Genomic DNA, 25737 nt, shown 5'->3' on the forward strand with positions numbered 1-25737 from the left:
GGTGTATGCCACCACACCTGGCTAATTTTTTGTATTTTTCATAGAGACGGGGTTTTGCCGTGTTGCCCAGGCTGGTCTCAAACTCCTGAGCTCAAGTGATTTGCATGCCTCGGCCCCCCAAAATGCTGGGATTACAGGCGTGAGCCACCGCACCCGGCCTGATTACTTTCTCCTTTTCTTTTCTTTTCTTTTCTTTTATTTTTTTGAGACAAAGTCTCACTCTTCTGCCCAGGCTGGAGCGCAGTGGTGTGATCTTCGCTCACTGCAGCCTCCGCCTCCCGGGTTCAAGTGATTCTTGTGCCTCAGCCTCCTGAGTAGCTGGGACCACAGGCATACACTACCAATGCCTGGCTAATTTTTGTATTTTTAGTAGAGACGAGGTTTCACTATTTTGGCTTGGCTGGTCTCGAACTCCTGACCTCAAGTGATCCACCCACCCACCTTTGCCTCCCAAAGTGCTGAGATTACAGGAATGAGCCACCACACCCAGCTCTGATTATTATTATTTTTTAATGACCTCTGGAGAGCTGAAATCACTGGACCTCCCAGGCAGTGCTCAAAGATCAAGGAAACTCATAATAACCAGCAAATAACATACCACAGAGAACTGAAAAAACACACTAGCAACACATGATAGAAAAGCAGCAAAAGCTAAAGTTTTGGGATTGGTGAGCCCAGTTAATGGCTTAGCGCCACAGCTCCTCCCAAGGGGAAAGGGACTATGTTGCCCATGCTTAGCACAGAGCATGGCATGCAGCAGCTGATAAAAAAATCTAGGATCCATTCCTCGTTTCTTTAAGTCTGAATCAGACCTCTGCCTCTTGATAGAAACAAGAAGATTAACACATGCTTCTCCATTGGCTGTACTGATCGCCAGTCCATTTTCTAGAGGGCAGATCAGTTTAACTAGCCGTTTGGCTAAAGTGGTTCCCCTATTAAATCCAAACAAGCGGCCAGGAGTGGTGGCTCATGCCTCTAATCCCAGCACTTTGGGAAGCCAAGGCAGGCGGATCACTTGGGGTCGGAAGTTCAAGACTAGCCTGGCCAACATGGTGAAACATCATGCCTACTAAAAATAGACATGGTAAAACACTGTGTCTACTAAAAATACAAAAATTAGCCAGGTGTGGTGGCACGCGCCTGTAGTCCCAGCTACTCGGGAGGCCGAGGCAGGAGAATCACTTGAACCCGGGAGGCAGAGGTTGCGGTGTGCCAAGGTTGCGCCACTGTACTCCAGCCTGGGCTACAGAATGAGACTCTGTATCAAAAGAAAGAGAACAATTTCCAAATAAGCACCTTGTGGCCTCCTCCACACCCCAAAAGAATGCTCCTGAAAGGTCAGTAGATTGTTGCCACTTAGAGGAAGCCGTGGAAATGAAGTTTACTCTCTCGGCAGATCAAAGGGGCCCTCCACCCAGAAAATGCCCTTGCACAGACTTCAGAGTCCTGCTTCCTCCTTCTCTAGAAATAGTCCTGGATACTATAGTTGGGAGCCTCTCATCCATGGTCTTGCCTCTTCACCTTCCCTTCAATTGGGGGAAAGAATGCGAGGCAAAAAGTTTGCTTATCTTTACATCAGCAGGTGTTGGTTTAAGGATTTGGCAACCACGAACCAGAATTCAGATAAGATTTTTCAGATCTTTACTCAATTAGCGACTATCTATCTGTGCTTGATAATAAAATGCCCAAACAGAAATGTCCTACCTCCAGATTTTCAACTGCAAAGGACCAGGCCCTCATCTGCTTGAGAATTTGGAGCTGGACACATAATTTGAAACTCAAAGTCTGGCTAAAAGGCCCCTGGCTGTATCATTCTTCTCCGCTCTCATCCACAGCTTCCTTGCTTCTCACCTTACCAGGAACACCAAGGTCTCTGTCTAACACATTCTGCCAGCTTTTAAATCCATTAGACAGCCTTTCTCATCCTGGATTCTTGGCGGGGAACAACGCAATGAGAACGGTTGAATGAGGTACCCAATTATAGAACTGCTTGACTCTGGAGGTGGGGTCAGTAGGCAGGAATGAAACCTTTAACACGTGAGGTGGAACTTTCAAGTATTAGGAAGAAAGTTGATTAACCTTTAGACAGATGACTAACTGAAAATAAAAACCTCTGTCTTGCTGGTTCTAAATTTATCATAGCCCATATAATATCACCCAGCTGAAAAAAAAGGGAAGTAAAATTATCTTACCAAATACCTCAATCATTAAATGTACATGGATATAAAATATTAACAGTAGTGGCCAGGCGTGGTGGCTCATGCCTGTAATCCCAGCACTTTGGGAGGCTGAGGCAGGCAGATCACTTGAGGTCAGGAGCTCAAGACCAGCCTGGCCAACATGGTGAAACCCCGTCTCTACTAAAAATACAAAAATTAGCCGGACTTGGTGACAGGCGCCTGTAATCTCAGCTACTCGAGAGACTGAGGCAGGAGAATCGCTTGAACCCAGGAGGCAGAGGTTGCAGTGAGCTGAGATTGTGCCACTGCACTCCAGCCTGGGTGACAGAGCAAGACTCCATCTCCAAAAATAAATAAATAAATAAATAAATAAATAAATAAATAAATAAATAAATAAAACATTAACAGTAGATATCTGAGGTTCGTGGTTGGGATTAACTTGTACAATGACAAGTTAATGGTCATTCCTTTCTCTATGCTTTTTTGTATTTTCTAGATTTTTCTATAATAAGCATATATTACTCTTATAATTTTTTAAAAAGCATTAAAGAACTATGATCCCCAAGTACTGTCAGGTTAATCTATGAGATTATTAGTTTTATGGATCAATTTCAGTTTTTTTTTTTTAGAAATTTAGAATAGGGACATAGACAAGCTTAGACTTGAATCCAATCTCTGCCACTTACTAGCTATCTAATCTCGAATAGTTTATATAACTTCCCTTAAGTCTCATTTTTCTCTTTGTTAAATAGGACTGATAGTGGTACCTCACTGATAGGGTTGTTGACAACTAAATGAAATCAGGCATGCTTAGTACAGTGCCTGTGATGGCCTAAGTGCTCAGTGGGTTTCATCAAGGAGACTAGCAGTCTACCATTACTTCCGATGAGGTAGGACTGGGGAACTGGTTAATGACCATTAAATCTTTCCTTAGCCACTAACAAAGTGCATAGGACCAGCTAACACTGTGTGGGGACGACTGCCCAGGCTAAAACATTTGAAGACCATAAGAAGCCCAGACTCCCAGTTTCTGTAAATATCCATGGTATTTCAGGGAATGTTCACAAGGGTCCCATCAAAGTCAGCAGAATCTCCCTGCCCCTTCGCCCCCTGCTGCCCCATCTGTTTACTAATGACCTTACCAATGATGACAAGGATGAGGAGGAGAGTGGCCACACCTCCTATTATATAGAACATGATGCTGATGTGGTAGGCAAGCTTGTCCTGGTCTTCAATGTTGGGTACCAAAACAGGAGGGACCAAGAACCCAATCGCAATTCCAAGCTATAGAAGACAGAGACAACCAATCACAGTTACCAATGGCCAAGAGGTGACAACACAAATGTAAAGAGATTCCTAATAAGAAATCTAATTTCCAACTTCCAATCCTTCCTAACACCCATGCAGGGATTATTTCTCACCTCAAAACACCAGAGAAATCTTTCTTCTGACTGACAATTGCGCTCATACATCCTTCTGACCACCCTCACTATCAATGCCTATTATAAGAATGTGTAGTTGATGGTCTCAGTGTGGGCTGGTTCTTCTCTAGCTGCAAATTGATGAATAATGGTTCCTCTACTCCCATCTCTGGAGTAGAGTAAAATAACATTGATTATTATTTTCTTGTGCTACTCGAATTTTTAGTTTCACTGAATCTGTTAACCCAGAGCTGAGAGCCCAGCTGGGGAGAAATTCTATACCCTGCAAGCCCAAGAACTTGCATTCAGTAAGAGTTGGAAGGCTAAAGCTGTTACGACATTCACAAGCATGGAAGCTTCAGTTTATTGTGTGAATAACATAGTAACTTCTAAAGCATCTGTAGTGTGAAGTCACACACAACTGCATAAATTTATACACACAGGAGATAGGCATGTAAAAAATGGCTATAAACACACACACACCCCCAACAAATTAAACCATTTCTTTTTTTTTCTTTTTCTTTCTTTTTTTTTTTTTTAAATGGAGTCTCACTGTGTCGCCTGGCTGGAGTGCAGTGGTGCGATCTCGGCTCACTGCAACCTCCGCCTCCTGGGTTCAAGCAATTCTCCTGCCTCAGCCTCCTGAGCAACTGGGACAACAGGCATGCGCCACGCCTGGCTAATTTTTGTATTTTTAGTAGAGATGGGTTTCACCATGTCGGCCAGGATGGTCTCGATCTCTTGACCACGTGATCCACCCGCCTTGGCCTCCCAAAGTGCTAAACCATTTCTTATCTGGGTTGGAGTCCAAACTCCAGTGACCTGACAGATAACATGACTTGGGTGTTTCCGAGGTCAGAAAGGCTTGGCTTCAGTACTGACTGGCTGTGATACAATTCCCAAAAGTCCTTCTGCTGCACATAATATTGAGGCGGAAATGGGAAAATAGCTTGTGAAATCAGGCAAGCTTCAAATTCCAAGAGTGAAGGAAGATGAGTAATTCCTTTGTCGTGAGGTCTCATTTTTCCTTTGTTGTACTTGAAAGAGCTACAGATAAAGAAACAATTCGCTTTCGCGCCTCACTTTGACATCATCCGTCAGCTGCCAATCTGCTGACCCCCTTGATTCGTTTTTCCATCTGTCAATTATAGCCATTCAAGATGTTTACTAGTGGTTCTCAGTTCCGGAATATTCACAAAAGTGATCACTCATAGTTTCTGTGTACAGTTCTTTATACCAATATGTAAGCAATTAACCAAATGCATCTTTAAAACATACTCTGCTAGATATTTTAGGAAGTACCAAGAGGTATAAGGCACAGTTCCTGCCTTCAAGGAGCTTAATAATCTATTAGCAGGAAAAATGTTAAAACAAAAATACAACAGATAACACAACTGGCCATATTTATGGGTTAAAATGATAGAATATTACAGTTTGAAAGTTTGTCTGTAATCCCCTATTATAATTACAAATCCAATAATTACAGGAGAAAACAAAGGCCAAGTGAGGTTAATTGAGCTCTGTGACTTGTTGAGGGTCGCCCAGAGTTCTATCAGAGTGGAGGTGAGAAAGCAGATCTCCTGTCTTCTCTGGTCAGTGCATCCCAGGCTAAAAGCCTGGAGAAAGGCCTAGGCAGGCAGGCTTCTGCAGAACAGAGGCCTCTTTTGTGTCCTTGGAGCTTTAGCTGATCCTTGGTCATACTGGTTTGTCAGAGTCAGGCTTCCTACTGCTCATCTTCAAGACTTTAATTGAAGGTAGAAACCAGCCACAAGCGGAGGGGCAAATACAACCTTCTTCATAGCTGGGAAGCTGAGCCCACTCCAGCTCATATATGGCCTTCTAAGCACTTTGGAGTTGGAGGTCTGGAAGTTAAGTAGAATCTCCCAGGGTCCCATTTGCAAGAGTGAGGAAAGATACAGACATCATCTGAAGCTCTGTGACTCTTTCATTTCCAAAGGAAAATTAAAGCTCTGAGGTCCCAACACAGGATACCTTAATGCCCAGTTAATCTTCTGCCCCAATAAAGAAATCCTCCCAGCTGGTGCTACACTGTATGCCCTACTCCTCCGGGGCAGCTGGACTCTGTTCATTCCATCTATACACTAAGCGTGAGTGAGTGCTGTTCCACCCCAACTCCAGCTTTTAAGCCTTCTCCAGGCAGCAGGGTGGATGGGTGGGCCCTAGCAGTGGCCTACAGTAACCCCAGCTAGGCAGCAACACTGTCTCATGGTAACCTTTCTCAAGGAGGAAATTGGCTATGGAGGTACATTTATGCCCAGTGTGGAAAATCAAAACATAAGGATTAGACTGTAAGCTGCTTCCTCTTTTGTTTTTTCAAGACATATTTTTTTCCTGCTTCTTAAGAGCAGTGTTTAGGGAGAGTCTATTTCTAGTTCCTAGTTTATAGGTCTGTTCCATAGTCATGATGGATGGATGGATGGATGGATGGATGGATGAATGGATAGATGGATGAGCAGATGAACATTGGTGGAAAATCCTGTCTACATAAAGCTAGGAATGACACATCTCTCTATTAAGGTCCAGGTTCTTTCTACATTGTACTCACAGTGGTAAGAAAAAAAAAATGTGTATGGGAAAGTAAGGAGAGGGTAGGATACCCTAATGTATCTTGAGCATCTACTATGCGCTGAATATGTAATATGTAATACACTTTATCTTTTAATTTAACCCCAGTAACTTTATTTATTTTTAATTAATTATTATAATTATTTTTTGAGACAGAGTCTCACTCTGTCACCCAAGCTGGAGTGCAGTGGCACGATCTCAGTTCACTGCAACCTCTGCCGCCTCCCAGGTTCAAGTGATTCTCCTACCTCAGCCTCCCAAGTAGCTGGGATTACAGGTGCCCACCACCGTGCCTGGCTAATTTTTGTATTTTTAGTAGAGATAGGGTTTCACCATGTTGGCCAGGCTGGTCTCAAACTCCTGACCTCAAGTGATCTGCCCGCCTCAGCCTCCCAAAGTGCTGGGATTACAGGCGTGAGCCACTGCACCCAGCCTAACGCCAATAACTTTGTAACAACAAAAAAGAGAGAGGGCAAAAAAAAAAACCAAAAAAAAAAAACCTGCTGCTCAGCACCCTGCCCAGGGTCACACAGGCAGCTGGCAGAGGAGCTGGGCTCCTAAGCCAGTTCTGTCTGATGTCAGAACCCAGGCTCACTTTGCTGCCTTCCATGAAATGTTGGTGTGATACTAGTCAACACGGAAGTCTACATTTTCACCCATTTGAGTTGTCATTCATTTGATAGGAAACCTCTGGGGTAGGAATCAGAGACCTGGGGCCTGAATCAGTGAAACATTAATTTAAAATGTGGGAGAACGTGGCACCTGGAGCATTTGGCACCTTTCCTAGAGACCCACCTTGGGAAGGCAAATGAACGAATGCCACTGCTAACTGGTTTTGAGTTGACTTACATCCCTGCACTTGTTCTAGTTTTATCATTCTCAACAAAACACAAAGTCATGGGCAAAATACAAAATTCATGGTCAAACCAGGTCATAGTCTTAGCTCTTCTGGAACACACTTTTCAAAAATTAGGCTCTCTTCATTTTTACCTATCCCATAGCAGTATTTCTCAAACTTGTCCCATAACAAACTCACCAGTACCAACCCCACTGTTATCCCTTAGGTCTGAGGTGGGTCCTAAGTACCTGTATTTTCATATGCCGGCATCCCCATCTTCATCAAGGGAGTTGGGGAGACACTGGCCTCTGAATAGCTTCCATGCAGCTCTGCTCCTAGCTATTTTCCATGATAGCCAGCTATCTTTGGAAAACGTGATCAGATCACGTACCTCTCTTGCTTAACACCCTGCAGTGACTTCTCCTTACTTTAAATTAGAGGTAAAAATCCTAAACATAGCCCACAAGTTTCTGCACATGGGCTATGTCTAATGGTCTGGCCCTTGTCACCAACTTGTTCCTCAGGACTTTGCTACGCTGAGCTCCTTTCTGTCTTTCAAGTGACCACGGGGAGTTTGCACCAGCTCCTCTACCTGGATTAGAATCTCTCCCTGCCCTGTTTCAGCTAGTCAATGCAGATATCCTTCAGGTCTGAGTGCAAATCCTGCTTCCTCAGGAAGGTTGCTCTAATCCCTTACATGAGGTCGGGTTCCTGCACAGGTAAGTTTATATTTGTATGATCATTTAATTAACATCTGTCTTCCCAACCAGATTATAAGCTCCATGAGGGCAGAGCTCACATTGATCTCTGGAGGCTGGCACATGATAATACTCATCATAGTAAAATGTATGAGCTTCATGTTGAGTATCTCAAGCCTCACAACAACCCCAGAAAGAGGGGTCTAACATCGTCCCAATTTTACAGATGATGAAGCTGAGATGCAGGAAGGCTAACTGACTTGCTCAAGGTCATACAGCTATAGGTAGCAAAGCTGGAGTTTTCAACATACAGTGTTCCAAAGTTAGGTAAACTTTATAACTATAGTTTACTTCATCCCAATAGAGGGTGTTTAACAAAAAATGTGATGAATGAAGGGATGGAGAGGCAGCCTGGGATATTTAATTTTCATTTTCTATTTTATTTTCACCCTTTCTGCAAACTCAAAGGTGACCTCTAAATGATACTGCAATGTCAGTAATCAGGAGCATTTCCAGAGCAAATGTCACAGTTAAAAACATGTCTATGTAGTCTGAGGGCCCTGGGTGACAGGGAGAAGCCATACTTTGAATGTTGTCTCACTTGTGATTCTAGCTCATGCATTTGGCATAGCAAGAATAAAACCAGAAAATCATCAGGCTGCATCTGGGGTAAGATTTCCATACCCAACCCATTACACAACACAACACACATGCTATGCCAGCTCTGAGATCCACGGAACCACTTTTTCCCATCCTCTTCCACCATCCACTGTCCCCACCCACCATTCACAGAGCCCTAAGTCACAATTGAATCAGAACCCTAGCACACAGATTTCCTCCTAAATCCTACCTAGTCATGGGGCCAGAATATGGCCAGGCCATCCAGGGAGGATCCAAGAGCTTCCACAAAAGGCAAGGCAAGGAGCTCTGTGTCCACACAGTGGTGAGGGCTCAGTCCAAACGGAACAGGAAAAGAACCAGTAGTCCCCATCTGAGCCTTTTGCTGGGTCCCAGGCACCTCATCCTCTTGACCCAAGCCACTGGCAAAGTGGATCCTGCTCTTGTTAGGAGACAACAACCTCTGCAAACAGGTTCTCGCCTACCGAAACTCATCCCTCTCCCAACGTGCTGTGCTATTCAGACAAAGGCAAGCCCACCCTCACCCCTAGGGCTGGGCCCCAATTTGCTCAAACCAATTGGCTCATTCCTCTCCCCTGGACACAATCACTAGGTATGGCTGGACATGTTCCCTTAGATTTCAGGGCTCTCAGGAGCTATCTTCCTAGTGCTGAGTCAAAAAAGCCCATCCTCCATAAACATGTAAAATGCCATGTATCAATTTAAAAATATATATATCTCTTTACTGAGCCAGCAGCTTTCTTTGCACCAGAGTCCCTGAGGCTGAAGGCTTCCATCAAATTTGGTCCCTTTATGACCTAATCTGGGGCTTGCCTCATGCCCATGCTATGCTATTTTTATTTTTTAAATTAAAAAAAAATTTTTTTTTTTTTTTTTTTGAGACGGAGTCTCACTCTGTCGCCAGGCTGGAGTGCAGTGGCGCAATCTTGGCTCACTGCAACCTCCGCCTCCTGGGTTCAAGCAATTCTCCCACCTCAGCCTCCCAAGTAGCTGGAACTACAGGATCATGACACCATGCCTGGCTGATTTTTTACAATTTTTCGTGGAATTGGGGTCTCTCACTATGTCGCCTAGGCTGGTCTCAAGTGGTCTTCCCATCTCAGCTTCCCAAAATATTGAGATTACGGGTATGAGCCACCATACCTGGCCTTATGCTATTTTTTTTTTTTTTGAGATGGAGTCTCACTCTGTCGCCCAGGCTGGAGTGCAGTGGTGCGATCTCGGCTCATTGCAAGCTCCACCTCCCGCGTTCATGCCATTCTCCTGCCTCAGCTTCCCAAGTAGCTGGGATTACAGGTTCCCGCCACCACACCTGGCTAATTTTTTTTTTTTTTTTTTGTATTTTTAGTAGAGACGGGGTTTCCTGTGTTAGCCAGGATGGTCTCAATCTCCTGACCTCGTGATCCGCCCGCCTCGGCCTCCCAAAGTGCTGGGATTATAGGCGTGAGCCATGGCGCCCGGCCGGCCTTATGCTTTTTTTAAATGTCTCCCACTTCTCCTTTCTGCTTCAACATTCCTCAGAGACATCATCATACTAATATAGTGGTTAAGGGCTCAGGGTCGGGGGTCAGAAAGATCTCAATTCAAATCTCAGCCCTACCAGGTACTAGAGCTTGGCAAGTTAATTGACCTCTCTGTGTGTTTCCTAATCCACAAGAGAAAGAAAATACCATCTAGCTCATCGGGCTGAGGCTCACTCCCTGTCTGCAAGGTTGGCTCTTTCCCACACACTCTCACACAGCAGAGGTGACAGGCAGCAGAGGCCACTGGGACTCCCAAGATGAACTTGGTTTATTTGGGGAAGTCATATAAACCATCATCCTACCCTGGTTCTGCTTCATTTCCTTCTCTGGCTCCATCTGTGTGTCCTTCCTCAATTATCTTAGTCGTCTTTGACTCTGCCCTCTTATATGCACTTCGTCTCAGATCCTCCCAAACCCTTCTGCAAAGTCCTCTTTGAATCCGCCCTGTCCCACTTCGGCCCTTTCTGCCTTTCTCCCAGGCAACTGTGATCTCTTCTCTGCCCGACCTGCACGATGTACTCAGATTCATGGTCCTTGGCATTGCATTGACCCCACCATCCCTGCTCAAAGACCTTCAAGGTGTCAGCCCTCTCAGAGGAAGGAAGCAGGTCCAAACCCCTCAGCCACTGTTCTTAGCCATTGATTTGGTTTGGCTCTGTGTCCCCACCCAAATCTCATATCTAATTGTAATCCCCAAGTGCCAAGGGAGGGGCCTGGTGGGAGGTGATTGGATCACGGGGGCAGTTTCTCCCAATGGTATTCTCATGGTAGTGAGTTCTCACAAGACCTGATGGTTATAGAAATGTTTGACAGTGGCCGGGCGCGGTGGCTCACGCCTGTAATCTCAGCACTTTGGGAGGCTGAGGCGGGCGGATAACGAGGTCAGGAGATCGAGACCACGGTGAAACTCCATCTCTACTAAAAATACAAAAAATTAGCCGGGCGTGGTGGTGGGCGCCTGTAGTCCCAGCTACTCGGAGAGGCTGAGGCAGGAGAATGGCGTGAACCCGGGAGGCGGAGCTTGCAGTGAGCCGAGATCGCGCCACTGCACTCCAACCTGGGTGAAAGAGCGAGACTCCATCTCAAAAAAAAAAAAAAAAAAGAAATGTTTGACAGTTCCTCCTTCAGACGCTCTCTCTCTCGCTCTCTTGCCTACCACCATGTAAGATGTGCCTGTTTCCCCTTCCACCATGATTGCAAGTTTCCTGAGGCCTCCCTAGCCATTTGGAACAGTGAGTCAAACCTCTTTTCTTTATAAATTACCCAGTCTCAAGCAGTTCTTTATCACAGCGTGAAAACAGACTAATACAGCCGTCTTTGCTAGTTTCAACCTTCCTTTCCAGACCCTTCCCTTCTGTATCCCTATAAATCCCCTATATTCCAGCCAGATTGAACAAGTCATGATTCCAACCTTCCCATCATCTCATCTATACTTTTATCCCAAGTTATCCCCTTTTTAATCTTTCAGAGCCCATCACCATGTGAATTCTCTCACACAGCTTTCCTTGACGATTCTCACTAGGCGTGATTGCCTTGCCCTAACTTCCTCTAATCTTTGGGTTGTCAGTCATTTTTCTCATACTTGCTAGTCTGGTGCTTACTCAATACATGGTTGCTGAAAGAATGAGCTGCAGTTAACTGGCATGTCAGGAAAGCACCATCGCCACTGCACATTTGTCATGTGAGTCCACAACTGTGGAAAGATGTGGTTGGAAATTTAAGTCTAGACAAGGTTCCCAGAGAAAGTTTGCTACTTTAAAAAGCATGGTTGAGGATCCTTTTAAAATAAGAGCCTCATAAAAGATACATTGAGGTTCAATCTAGACTTCCACACATTGGATTACTGTAAGCCCATCAACCCAAATGAGCAATTTTAAAGCATTCAGTATGAGGCTGTCCTTGCCAAAGGATGTTTTACATGATACAGTGATTAGGTAAATGTGTATATCTACATACCTCTATGCACACTACCAATGATTTGATGGCCTAAAGATTAATCTGAAGTTAAGTTCACAGAGTAGGGCAGCTGAGGAAAACTTCAGCTGCACAGACAACTTGTGAGAAAGTGTTACTATGTAAAGGGGCATGATAGGTTTGGATGTTGTCCCCTCTAACGCTCATGTTGAGGCAGGGTGTGATGGCTCATGCCTATAAGCCCAGCACTTTGGGAGGCCAAGGTGGGTGGATCACTTGAGGTCAGGAGTTTGAGACCAGCCTGGCCAATCTGGTGAAACCCTATCTCTACTAAAAATACAAAAATTAGCTGGGCATGGTGATGTGTACCTGTAATCCCAGCTACTCAAGAGGCTGAGGCAGGAGAATCACTTGAACCCGGGAGGCAGAGGTTGCAGTTAGCCAAGATGTACCACTGCACTCCAGCCTGGGCAACAGAGCAAGACTCCATCTCAAAAAAAGAAAAAAGAAAAAGAAAAAGAAATCTCGTGTTGAATTGTAATCTCCAGTGTTGGAGGTGGGGCCTGGTGGGAGGTGATTGGGTCAAGGGGGCAGATTTCTCATGAATGGTTTAGTGCCATTCCCTTGGTGCTCTCCTTGCAATAATGAGTTCTCCTAAGATCTGGTTGTTTAAACCTGTATGGCATCTTCCCCCTCACTCTCTCTTGCTCCTACTCTTGCCATGTGACACCCTAGCTCCATCATTGCCTTTCACCATGATTGGAAGCTTCCTAAGGCCCCGCCAGAAGTCAAGCAGATGTTGGCACCATGCTTCCTGTACAGCCTGCAGAACCGTGAGCCAATTGAACCTCTTTTCTTTATATATCACCCAGCCTCAGATATTCCTTTATAGCAATCCAAAACGGACTAACACAAGCTCCATCTCCCAGGACGATGTCCACCTGGGGAATTATGTGGAAGTCACTTCCACACTCATTGCCCATGCCCACACAGTTCTGTGTGCATTGAAACACCACAAAGCTGGTACTATTTAGGCAAGTCTGCACACTCCAGTCCATAATTCTGTTGCTATAAATACTGCTCTCTACCCCTTGGCCAGCATCATTTAGATGTTTGCTTATACCTGCTAGTGAATAACTGATCTAGCAACATGGACAATAAACAAGGGCTCCAAGACCTCAAGTGGAAGAGACCAGGCTAGAGTGAAGGCACTCTGCCAGGCAAGCTACCTTGGGACATGTGGTCGAGGTTCGGCAGGGGGTCTTGGGACTGAGTCTGCGGATGCCCCAGAAAGAAGCAAGGAGAGTCCAAGGTGGCTGCTGGGGCTGTGAGACACTGCAAAACTAAGAACCCAGAGCTTGAGCTTAATCATGAGAATGAGCCCCCAGCACCCAGGAATGCCAGGCAGCTCCATGGTAACCGATAATGCCCAGGCAAAGACCGCTCATATGACTGTTATTTGTGAAATCTCCAAATCCAAGGCTTCTTTTGAAAAGGTCAGCTCGGGATCAAGGAGGTGGCAGGCCTTCAGAGACAAAGACAATCTAAACAACCTCGTTGATTGGGTGGAAAATCACTCATGAAGGGGGTTTATGGATTTAAAGGCTAAGCTAAGATCTCTAAGAACTTAGGGAGTAGGGTTACAGCTGGCCAACTCCAGACTTCCTTCGAGCTCCGGCCCCCGTCACAGGGTTTATCCTGAAAGCTGTGATTATGCTGGTGGCTTTTACTGCCCTGGCTCCTGGATTCCCTCAGTTCTTTGGGGGAAAGAGGTTAGGGAAATGCAGGAAGCAGCAGCTACTGAAATTAGGATAGCCTACAATCATTGATCCCTAAGGAAGATAATAATAATGATGAGAGCTGATACACTGTGCTCAAAGCACTCTATAAATATATATACTCTTTGAATCATTTTATTTTTTAATTGTTAATTTTTTCTTTTGGGGGGCAACACTTCACTCCATAAAATAGAAGGAGTGCTTCCCTAATCTCTATTTTAAAGTGGAGGAAATTGGCATTTAAGTAGCTTGCCCAAGGTCACATAACAGTAAGTGATGAGGCTGAACTTCAAGCTCTGGCCATCGGTACTAATCTGTACACTTATCCATTAGGTTAAAGGCGCTGGTCTTAAATGTTACTCAAACCAGGAGGAAGGAGGTGAATAAGTACTGAGTGTCTGCTATGTGTTAGACAGCATGCTAAAGGTTTTTTCACGTGATATTTCCTCTATGCCCTCACAACTACCCCCTGAAGTTGGCAGCATCATCTCTGATTTGGGTTTTGTTTGTGGGTTTTGTTTTGTTTTGTTTTTTTGTGAGACAGGGTCTCGCTCTGTTGCCCAGGCTAGTGCAGTGTGCGATCTCAGCTCACTGAAGCCTCTATTTCCCGGGCTCAAGCAATCCTCTCACCTCAGCCTCCCAAGTAGCTGCGACCACAGACATGCGCCACCACACCTGGCTAATTTTTTGTATTTTTAGTAGAGACGGGGTTTCACCATGTTGCCCAGGCTGGTCTCAAACTCCTGGGCTCAAGCAATTCACTCGCCTCAGCCTCCCAAAGTGCTGGGATTACAGGCATAAGCCACCGCACCTGACCTCTGGTTTGGTTTTTAGAGATGAGAAAGCCTCTGTAATTTGCCCAAGGTCAAAAAGCTTCTCCTGGCAAAACTGAGATTCAAACCCTTGGCTATCTGATTCCAAAGCCTTCAATGGACAAGGTGAATGCCACAGAAGAGTGACTGCCCTCAAACACCCGACACTCCCTCCAGTCTCATATGCTCCATTCTGTAGTTCGAATGTCTCCAAATGTGTAGCTGTTGCAGGAAGCAAGGGTGAGAGGTGTCTCCAGCTACAGTTTGGTTTCTTTGCCACAGTTACACTTTACGGGTTTCTTGTTTTTATGTCATGCTTAGTTTTGTTTCTTTTTGTGTAGTGTGTTGTCTTCCAAACTAGACTGTTAGTACCTTGAGGACAGGGACATTGACTCACATTTGCTCGCGTGACCCTTCCCCATACCACGTCTGACACAATCACAAGAACAGAGGTGGCACTCAGGAAATATTTTCTGAATGAAGAAATGACTCTTAGAACTGTGCAGCTCAAACCTCACTCAAGTCCTTCCAGGCTGCTCTGCAGTAAACAAGTTGGGCACAGTAGCAGTTTGCTGCATTGTAAGAGTTTAACCACCCAAAGCAAGCAGATGCCAGATGAAACGACCCAAGGAAGCCTCACACAGGGAAGACCTCCCATTCGGGGTGCCCCAAGATCAGGCATGGTGGGGATTCGAATGCAGACCAATCAACTTCTCACCCTCAGACCTACACTCAATATTTATTGAGCGCCTGCTGCATGCTAAGCACCCTACACAGAAGGGAGGAGAAAGATGCAAGACAAGGAGCTCACTCTCACTCGGTTTATAATGTAATATACCTTGATCTTGACCTACAGCCTTGGTGTTGGGTTTCCTCCTCATCTTTGTGGGGGGTGCAAGTTAGCTGAAGAGCAGAGATACCCTAGGCTGTAAACAGAGAAGTTGCTAAGTTTAGGGGAAGAAAATGAGTTTTACAAGGAAAGTTTTCTGATTAAAGGAAAAAAAAAAGGAACACTGACAAAGGCCGTATTTTATTTTTTTTAGCTAAGCCCAGTATTTATGCTTGCTTTCTGTCATCATGAACTCAGGAGCTTCCTGGCACACACATTCCTCCTTTTAAGGGCTGGGTGTTCCCCTTGAAGTTGTCCTCATGGTGAACTCCACAAAGGGCCAGCCTAGGTCTACTTTGAGCGCAGAAGTGAAGAATCCACTGCCTTTTCTTTCAGTGAGAGAACAAATCACTGTTGCTTCAATACACTAATGTCCCTCTAGCTGACTGTGCTGAAAGCCAGTGGTGACAGAAGTTCCCCATGACTCGGCTAGGAAGGAGGAAAAATGAGTGGGTGTCTTTCAAAGCACCCGGCCAGCTGAGATCACATCAGATCACATCATGCAAATCTTACTCCAAAGTTTTCACATTTCAAGGAGGCGATGTGCAAAGCACCATTCAAATGCTTTGGCACTGAATGCCCACCAATTCTGTCCCAGACACCAGCAATCAACAGCCAACAGAGGGATTCTACCGTCTTCTGCATTCCCTCGACACTAACCCCCGACCCATACCCCCAACTCAAACGTGCCACTCCCTGACCTTTGACAGATAAAACAGCCCAAAGGAGAATAATTGTCTCCTTTGTCTGCAAGGCAACATGCGGCATTCCTAAAAGGGATGCTCACGTGATGATCAGTGTTTCTAATCCTCCCATGTTTCCTTCTAAATCTGGATGGACTTTCTGGTAATAGCCCTATTCTGATTTTTTCAGGGGTAAAACCCTGCCAATTACTTACTGGCAGGCCCTGGAAGAGTGGTCTGGCCCAGGATGGGGGCACACTAATAAAGGACATGGCTTTTGGTGGGGCAGCATGAGAACACAGGGGCAGCCATACCCAGGGAAGACAATGAGGAACCTTCCTCCCTAAGGAGAGATAGAGAATTCTGGAGAGAGAAACTTGTGGAAGGGAAACTGCAACATCTTCCTAAGGGTTCCAACATCTTCACAAGAGCTGTCCAAGCCCTACCGATCCCCATTTGTTACCACTGATCACTGCCACTTGCTAACTGTGAGAGGCTGTAAGAAAACTTGGTAGGGCCAGGACCACCATGCCCTTAGGATAAAACTTCTCACTCCCAGGCCTATCTCCTGAGGGTGGGGACGAATCAGTTCTGTGCTATGCCACCACAGTCATTTTCCTACACTGAAGAGAGGAAGCATCCTAGGCACATATGGACTCAAACATTGCATCTCAAGCGGTCAGTTTCCTGGAATCAAAAAGAACCAGAATGCTCCACAGGATTCCTGGAGCTGCCGAACAGCTCAGCTCAAGAGGATCAAATCAGCAAGTATAGCTTCCTTTCTTTGCCGATGAGAGGAATGCTTTGAAACCCAGAAGCTCTGAGAGAGGCTCCTACAGTAAGGATGATGGAGCTTATCCTGAACCATGAGCTGGTGTAAAGGCAGGAGTGCTGAGCCCTCTACATGGAGGGCATGGCCCCCAATCCAGGCAGGACACGGTGTGTGTCTAGAGAAGCCCTTTTTATTCTACTGACAAAGGGCAAGTCCAGAGTATTTTTTAATTTTTTAGATGAGGTCTCACACTGTTGCCCAGGCTGGAGTGCAGTGGTGCAATTATTGCTCACTGTAACCTCAAACTCCTGGGCTCAAGTGATCCTCTCTAGCTCCCAAGTAGCTAGAACGACAAGCATGTGCCACCACACCCAACCGATTATTTAACTGTTTTTGTAGAGATGGAGTCTCACTATGTTGCGAAGACTGGCCTTAAACTCCGGCATCAAGTGATTCTCCCACCTCAACCTCCCTAAGTGCTAGGATTACAGGTGTGAACCGCCACACCCAGCCCCCCCCCTTTTTTTGAGTTCAAGAAAGGGCACTAAAAGTCAACACTGGCAAAATATTTCACCATTTTCAAGGCACCTACACATCCAACACATTACCAGAGCCTCAAAACCACCCAGTGAGATCAAGAGCAGGATGCCCAAAGTCCAGATGAGGAAGCAGAGTCCTGTCAGAGCCAAACTGTCTTCTCTACTTCATAACTGAGTTGAAGCAACTTGAAGCACAGAGCTAATCGTCAACATCGAGACTTCTGAGGTTCCATTCCCAGCCCTGCTGTCTTCCCATGGAAGCTTGCTGAGTCTCAAAAAGGCACCAAGCAGCATCATATCCCCAGAAGACATGGTCTGAGACCCAGGATGATCCAGAACCACTTCTGGTTTGGAGCCAGCCAATTCATGAATCACTGTTTGCTCAAATAAACTCTTTAAAAAATTTTTAATTGCACCTCTGTTTACCTTTTTTAACACTAGAATGTTGTAGAACGTAAGTTTGGTAGACAGCGAAAAGATAGATGTGGATTCAGTAAATGTTTACAGAGGGCTTACTTGGTTCCAGGAGCTGTTTCACATAGACATTGCCTCATTTAGCTTTCATGGCAACCCTGTGAGGCAAGCATTCTTGCTATAGAGAAAAAAGCTGATGCCCAAAGAGGAGAGGTATCCTGCTGGAGGCCCCAAACATGGCTGCTGGGTCTAGCTTCCATGGCTTCTATACCAGGAGTTTTCAAACTTCAGTGGGCATCAGAATCCCTAGAAGGAGAATCAAAAATACATATTCCTGGGTCCCAACCTAGAGGAGCTAATTCCCTGGGTCTGCTCTGGTGCCCAGGAATTTGCTTTTTTTTTTTTTTCTTAAGACAGGGTCTCACTCTGTCCCTCAGGCTGGAGTGAGGTGGCGTGATCTTGGCTCACTGCAACCTCCACCTCCCGGGCTCAGGTGATCCCCCCACCTCAGCCTCCTGGGTAGCTAGTACTACAGGCATGCGCCACCATGCCTGGCTAATTTTTTGTAAAGACAGGGTTTTTCCATGTTGCCCAGGCTGGTTTCCAACTCCTGGACTCAAGCAATCCTCCTGCCTTGGCCTCCCAAAGGGCTGGGATTATAGGTGTGAGTCTCTGAATTTGCATTTTTAATGAACACCCAGGTGGTTCTGGTGCTAGAGACTCATGGAGCATACTTTAGAAACAATCGATCTCCACCACTCTGAGGAAGGAAATCAAGAGAATTCTCAGCTGCTGGCTTCCCCTACGTGTCCTAGGCAGGAATGGTGGGAGAGAGGTGTGTTCCTGTCTAGCTTCTCAGCAGAGAAGGGATGAATCCTGGGTGTGCTCAAATGGGTGTCTCCACAAACCTGTCCAGCACCCAACAGGAAGCCCAGGATAAAGGTCTAAGGAGGCCTGGATTGCTCAAAAGGCAGCTACTACCCCAAACAAACAGCCTTGAGAATGAACCCTGCTTTAACATGGATGCCTCACCAGGGTGGTGGCTCACGTCTGTAATCCCAGCACTTTGGGAGACAGAGGAGGGCAGATCACTTGAGCGCAGGAGTTCAAGAACAGCCCGGGCAACGTGGCAAAACCCCATCTCTACAAAAAAATACAAAAATTGGCCAGGCGTGGTGGCATGAGCGTGTAGTTCCAGCTACTCGAAAGGATGAGGTGAGGTGGGAGGATCACCTGAGCCCGGGGAGGTTGAGGCTACAGTGAGCCGTGATCATGCCACTGCACTCCAGCCCGGGCGACAGACTGAGACACTGTTTCAAAAAACAAAACAAAAGACCCACGAATGCCTTATGCCTGCTCTCCTCCTATGTTTTCCAGTAGATGGACACAGCAAATAGACTTGCATACAGACAGCTACCTCTAGAGCCACCAAAGGAGATCTAGCCATGTCAACCCAGTCATGGTGTGCAGAAATCAGGAATTTCCAGGGGAGAGAAGAAGAAAAAGAGGAGAAAAACAGCCCCCAACCTTGCTCCAGCTTCTGTGTCCCTCTTTTCCGGAGCTGGCAGGGCTGTGCAATCAAAAGCAGCCTCCTGGAACTGAAAAAGACTTGTGTTCAACTCCTCTCTGGAGAAGCAATCGGAGGGGAGCCAAAGCAAACACTGCTCTCTCCTGAGGCTCCGGACACATGGCTGAACCCAAAGAAGTTGGGAAGGAAGTAAGATCTATCCTCACCTCCTATCTCACGCTTCTACAAACACAGATGGTGCCGCTGTTATCTGCGCTCATGCTGGGACGAGGCTGTGTCTTGAATTGTGTTGGGGTGAGAGGCTGAGCTCAAGTTTTTGCACAGCATGAAAAAGGAAAGATGCCTGTGATCAAGTCAGAAAGCAGAAGTGTCTGGCTGGGCCACCAGAGCTTACAGGGTGCCCTCCCACCTGTGAATGACTCACCAAAGAAAAAGGCCCTTAGCTCTGTGGAATCGAGGGAGGGGAGATACTCCACTGGGTTAACTTGGGAATGGTGCTAGGTAGAAGTCAGGAGGTCAAGAAAGAAAGAAGAGGAAACACCAGATATCACCTTAACCCTATGGTGGTGATTGTTGTTGTTGTTGCTTTAATCATCCTTGATAGCACTCCAACCTACATCCTGCAATCCACATAGGGCTGTTTGATGTTGAGGCTTGGGGGGAGTTCAAGTCAAGGGAAGGACATCCTGTTAACAGCATTGTTGGAAAAAGATCAAGAACCAGGAGATGGAAAATAGCTGTGAACACCTGATAAGCCTGGGCCCCCCAATCCCCCCACCCCCACCCGCTTCCTTCAGTCTTAGGTTTGTGAGACTGAAGTCTTGTGCACAGGCATAAGGGTTGACCCAGTGAGTATCTGTGTCACCCCAGAGTCTCCAAAGTCTTCATTACCGCACTCTGGGAATATTACACCAATTTCCTGCATCCATATTGCTTTTAGTTTAAGTAGCTCTCAAGAGGCACAAGTCCCCATTAGGATACTACTAGGATACTTCCTGGAATGGCCCAACCTCCCCTATGTACCAACTCCTGGTCACTTCACCCATTAAGAATCAGCTCAACCTTCGCCTTAAGGAAGCTGCCCTGCTTGTCCACGCTGCACCCACACTGGGGCAATGTCCAGTAGTATTAGGAGAGGCTTCAGTATTGGCCTCTCTTTCTAAATCCAGAACCAACAGAAGACAGAGGCGATTACCTTTATTGATGATGGTACTGAAAACATCTGTTCTTTATTTAGTACTTTTTTTTTTTTAAGTAGAGACAGAGATCTTACTATGTTGCCCAGGCTGGTCTTGAACTCCTAGGCTTAAGCAATCTTCCCTCTTGGCCTCTCAAAGTGCTGAGATTACAGGCATGTGCCATGACAGTTGACCTCATTTAGCACTTCTTATCTGAGAAACTTCTATCTAAATGCTGTCCACGTATTGTCTCATTGAATCCTTTCCTGTAGCTTCTGCTGTAGCCAGTATGAATGCTATTTTACCAAAGAAGCCCAAACCTATGAAAGTTATGAGACTTGTCAAAGGGTACGCAGCAGATCTAACGACAGTATTCGCCCATCCAAGTACTAACCAGGCCCGACCCTGCTTAGCTTCCGAGATCAGACAAGATCGGGTGCGTTCAGGGTGGTATGGCCGTAGACGACAGTATTCTCAATACCCTCGGCCTGGCACAGTCCAACGCACACAGTAAGGATTCAGTAGCTTTTTCCACATAAGGAATAAGAACAAGTCACATCAAGAAGACAACCCAGGCATGAGAATCTTCTCCTCCAACCACCTGAACTCTCAGTTAACTGATTGGTCATCTTAATTTCTTTCAGGAAGTGAAAACCTGTTAATTTGCCCATCCATCTGCCAGCAGCTGTTATGCCCAGGGCCTTGCTCTGAGACACAGGACAGATGTGTCAGTGAAACAGGAAATTTTCCTTGACCTCTTTGTGGGCTTCATGACAGGGGTGCCTCACTTAGCCCTCAGTTCTCAACCCCTCGAGGGAGCGGGAGCACACAGGCAAGCGGGCACAGGAGCTGGAGTGATCGCTTTTGGGCACCAACAGGAGAAAAACTCCATGCGGGTACTGTGGCAGCATCTAAGGGGGGAGTATCTGTGACCCCCGAAGGTCCAGAGTGTGTTTGTTACACTGCACTCCTTTAGCTTAAATGTTTAACAGCTCAATAGACCCTCTGCCTTTTCATGAGGGCAGAGAGCCAGTGTGACAGCTTTCTGTATCCTGAGCTCTTGCCTGGCATCCAGGAAAAAAATCAGATAGCACAAATGAATTGAAGGATAGTAAATGCAGAGGATTTTATTGCTGACAGAAGTGGCTCTCAGTGGGAAGGGGAGCTGGAAAGCAGATGGAGCGGGAAGGTATTCCACCCCTGAGGTCTGGCTGTCCCCAGCTGGACTCTTCTCTGAAGTCCCACTGTCCAGCCGTCCCTCTAAAGTAAAGCTGCTTCTCTCTGATGTCTGGCTACTGCTTCTCCCCTTCTCTGCTCTCTGTCAGTAGAGCCTGGGGGTTTTCAGGCTATAGGATGGGGGTTGGCCAGGGGTGGTTTTAGAAAGGGCAACATTCCAGCAGGAAAACCGGATGTAAAGTTCTCACTTTGAGCTGCGGTTTCAGGCTTGAGGGTGGGGCCCTCGCCAGGGACCCCACCCTTTTCTGCCTAGAATTTCTCTGCCTCCTGTCCCTATCATCAGCCCAGGTTCTGGCCCGCTGAGAAGTTTCCCATTTAGTAGGAAGAAGATGTGGAGATGGAGGGGAGGTGGACAAGAGAAGGGATAAGGAAGAAGGAGAAATAGACAAACCACCAGAAAACAAAGGCCAGTGTTGGAAGAGACCCAGCAAGTACACAGGCTTGGGAATGCATTCTTTAGAGCATAAAGGCTGATGTGGATGATGGCAGCAGGGGAACAGGGATTCCAGCTAGAAGGGAACACCTCAAAAGCAGAGTATCTTTTGTTTGTTTGCTTGGTGGTGGTTAAATATACACAATTATTGATTTTTAAGCAATTTTTAACTGTGTAGTTCAGCAGCATTAAGTACATTCATATTATTGTGCAACCATCACCTCCATCCATTTCTATAACTTTTTTCATCTTCCCAATCTGAAACTCTGCACCCGTTAAACAGTAACTCCCCATTCTCTCCTTCCCTCAGCTTCTGACAATCACCATTCTACTTTCTGCTTCTACTCCGGGTAACTGTGGTATAATAAAAATAGTATTTGGTCTTTGTCCTCTGTTCTTGGTACAGAGCTACAAAAATCCTTGGAATTTCTTGAGTGATAGGAATACCTCATCATTTCCTAAGGGGCCTCTTTCCAAGACACCAGAGTTTGTGCTAACGAGGTGGCATAGGTAGCCCTCCTAGATAGCCTCAGGAGGGGGCTGGTCACCAGAAAGACCAGGGATTAGAATTTGGAAATGTACAACCCCATCCCCCTACCTACTCCAGGGAGGGTAGGGGAGGGTAGGGGGCTAGAGACCATGCTGGATAAAATCTCTTGAACAGTTGAGTTTCAGAGATCTTCTGGTTGGTGAGCACATCTAGGTGCTGAGAGGGTGGCAGGATAGGGCTTGGAAGCTCCACAACCCCCATCCCCATTTCCTGCCCTATGCGTCTCTTCCATCTGGCTGTTCCTGAGTTGTATCCTTTATAATAAACTAGTAAATGTGAGTAAAGTGTATAATAAACTAGGAAATGTGAGTAAAATGTTTTCCTGAGTTCTGTGAGCTGTTACAGCAAATCAGACCTGAAGAGGAGTCATGGGAACCCCCAATTCACAGCTGGTTGGCCAGAAGTTTTTTATATATTTCATTGTATATAACAACATATATGTATATATTTCACTGTACACATATATACACACATACACACACACACACACACACACACTACATTTTATTTATTCATCTGGAAGCACAGACACTTGGGTTGCTTCCACGTTTTAGTTATTGTGAATAATGCTGCTATAAACATGATACACAAATATCTGTTGAAGTTCCTGCTTTCAATTTTTTACCTAGAAGTGGAATTGCTGGATTTTATGGTAATTTTATTTTTAATTTTTTTGAGGTGCTTCTATGTTGTTTTCATAGCAGCTGCACCATTTTACATTCCCACCAGCAATGCAAAAGAGTTCCAATGTCTTCACATCCTTACCAACACTTTTTTTTTTAGTAATAGCCATCCTAAATAGGTGTGGAGTGGTATCTGACAGTGGTTTTGATTTGTATTTCCCTAATGTTGAGCATCTTTTTAGGTGCTATTGACCGTTGGGAGCAAGCCCCCCAAAATCTGGCCATAAACTGGCCCCAAAACTGGCCATAAACAAAATCTCTGCAGCACTGTGGTATGTCCATAATGGCCCTAACTCCCAAGCTGAAAGGTTGTGGATTTACGGGAATGAGTGCAAGGAACACCTGGCCCGCCCAGGGCAGAAAACCGCTTAAAGGCATTCTTAAGCCACAAACAAAAGCATGAGCAATCTGTGTCTTAAGGGGGTGTTCCTGCTGCAGTTAATTCGGCCCATCCCTTTGTTTCCCATAAAGGATACTTTTAGTTAATTTAACATCTATAGAAGACATGCTAATGACTGGTTTGCTGTTAATAAATATGTGGGTAAATCTTTGTTCGGGGCTCTCAGCTCTCAAGGCTGTGAGACCCCTGATTTCCCACTTCACACCTCTATATTTCTGTGTGTGTGTCTTTAATTCCTCTAGCACCACTAGGTTAGAGTCTCCCCAGCCGAGCTGGTCTTGGCAATTGACCATTTGTATATTTGTTAGCTCATTTTTAAGTTGGAATTTTTTTTTTTTTTTTTTTTGCGGTTGAGTTGTAAAGAGTTCTTCACACATTCTAGAAATTAATTCCTTATCAGATACACGATTTGCAAATATTTTCTCCCTAATATGGGTGACTTATATAGTCTGTTAATAGCATCCTTTGATGCATTAAAGTTTTACATTGATGTAGTTTAATTTTTTCTTTTCTTTTAGTACCTCTGCTTTTGGTATTCGACCCAAGTAATCTTTGCCAGAACTAACATTGTAAAGCATTTTCCCTGTTTCCTTCTAAGAGTCTTATGGTTTTAGCTTTTATGTTTAAGTCTTTGATCCATTTTTGAGTTAATTTTTGAACACAGTATAACGATGTTACTGGAAAGGGGTTCTGATACAGATCTCAACAGAGGTTTCTTGGATCTTACACAAGAAAGAATTTGGGGGAAGTCCATAAAGTGAAAGCAAGTTTATTAAGAAAGTAAAGGAATAAAGAATGGCTACTCCATAGGCAGAGCAGTGGCATGGACTACTCAGCTGCTTATATTTATTGTTACTTCTTGATTATATGCTAAACGAGATGTGGATTATTCATGAGTTTTCCGGGAAAGGGGCAGGCAATTCCAGGAACTAAGGGTTTCTTTCCTTTTTAGGCCACACAGGGTAACTTCCTGATTTGCTACAGCATTTGTAAACTGTCATGGTGCTTGTGGGAGTGTCTTTTAACATGCTAATGCCTTATAATTAGCATACAATGAGCAGTGAGGATGACCAGAGGTCACTTTCATCACCGTTTTGGCTTTGGTGGGTTTTGGCTGGCCTCTTTACTGCATCCTTTTATCAGCAAGGTCTTTGTGACCCATGCCTTGTGCCAACCTCCTATCTCATCCTGTGACTTAGAATGCCTAACCTCCTGGGAATGCAGCCCAGTAGGTGTCAGCCTCATTTTACCCAGCCCCTATTCAAGATGGAGTCGCTCTTGTTCAAATGCCTCTGACAACACCAGGGTCTAATTTCATATGGTTATCCAGTTTTCCCAGCACCCCTTATTGAAAAGACTGTCTTTTCCTCAATGAATGGTCTTGACACCCTTGTTGAAAATCATTTGACCATATACACAAGGGTTTATATCTGGACTCTCTTCTCTAGTTCATTGGTCTATATGCCTGTCTTTATGCGAAATACAACACTGTCTTCATTACTGTAGCTTTGTAGTAAGTTCTGACATCAGAAAGTGTGAGATCTTCGATGCTGTTCTTTTTCGAGATTGCCGTGGCTATTCACGGTTCCCTGAAATTCCATATGAATTTTAGGGTAAGGATTTTTCTATTTCTATGAAAACCGTTACTGGGATTTTGACAGGGATTACATTAAATCTATATATTGCTTTAGATAGTTTTGACATCTTAACATGAAGTCTTCCAATCCATAAACACAGGATGTCTTTCCATTTATTTACATCTTATTTAATTTCTTTCAGCAACACTTTGTAGTTTCCAATATACTTGACTTTTACATCCTTGGTTTATTCTTAAGTATTTTATTTTTTAATGTTATTATAAATGGAATCGTTTCTTAATTTTTTTTGGGGGGTGTTGTACATTGTCAGTGTATAAAAATGAAGTTAGTTAAAGCAGGTTAAAATGTTGCAAATTCCATCTACTCAGTTTGCAGAGGAGAACTGGGGACTGGAGGCACAGCATGGGGGAGGAAATGGGGCAAATGTGAGTTAAAAAGCCATGAA

At 45.2% G+C, this 25737-nt stretch overlaps 1 protein-coding gene across 4 annotated transcripts in view; it reads right to left on the reverse strand.

Moving 5' to 3' along the window:
• Positions 1-25737, reverse strand: part of FLVCR2 (FLVCR choline and putative heme transporter 2) — a 67743-nt gene that overhangs the window by 23300 nt on the left and 18706 nt on the right. For all 4 annotated transcript variants that reach the window (XR_009210402.1, XR_009210403.1, XM_058429862.1 and 1 more), the window contains exon 2: positions 3323-3464. Coding sequence is in view for 2 of the 4 variants with exons in the window: in XM_058429862.1 (XP_058285845.1) it covers positions 3323-3464 (142 nt within the window). In the remaining 2 variants the exon portion in view is untranslated. The remainder of the gene's footprint in view (positions 1-3322; positions 3465-25737) is intronic.

Source organism: Hylobates moloch, unplaced genomic scaffold, assembly GCF_009828535.3.
Source record: "Hylobates moloch isolate HMO894 unplaced genomic scaffold, HMol_V3 SCAFFOLD_16, whole genome shotgun sequence".
Taxonomy (NCBI): Eukaryota; Metazoa; Chordata; class Mammalia; order Primates; family Hylobatidae; genus Hylobates; species Hylobates moloch.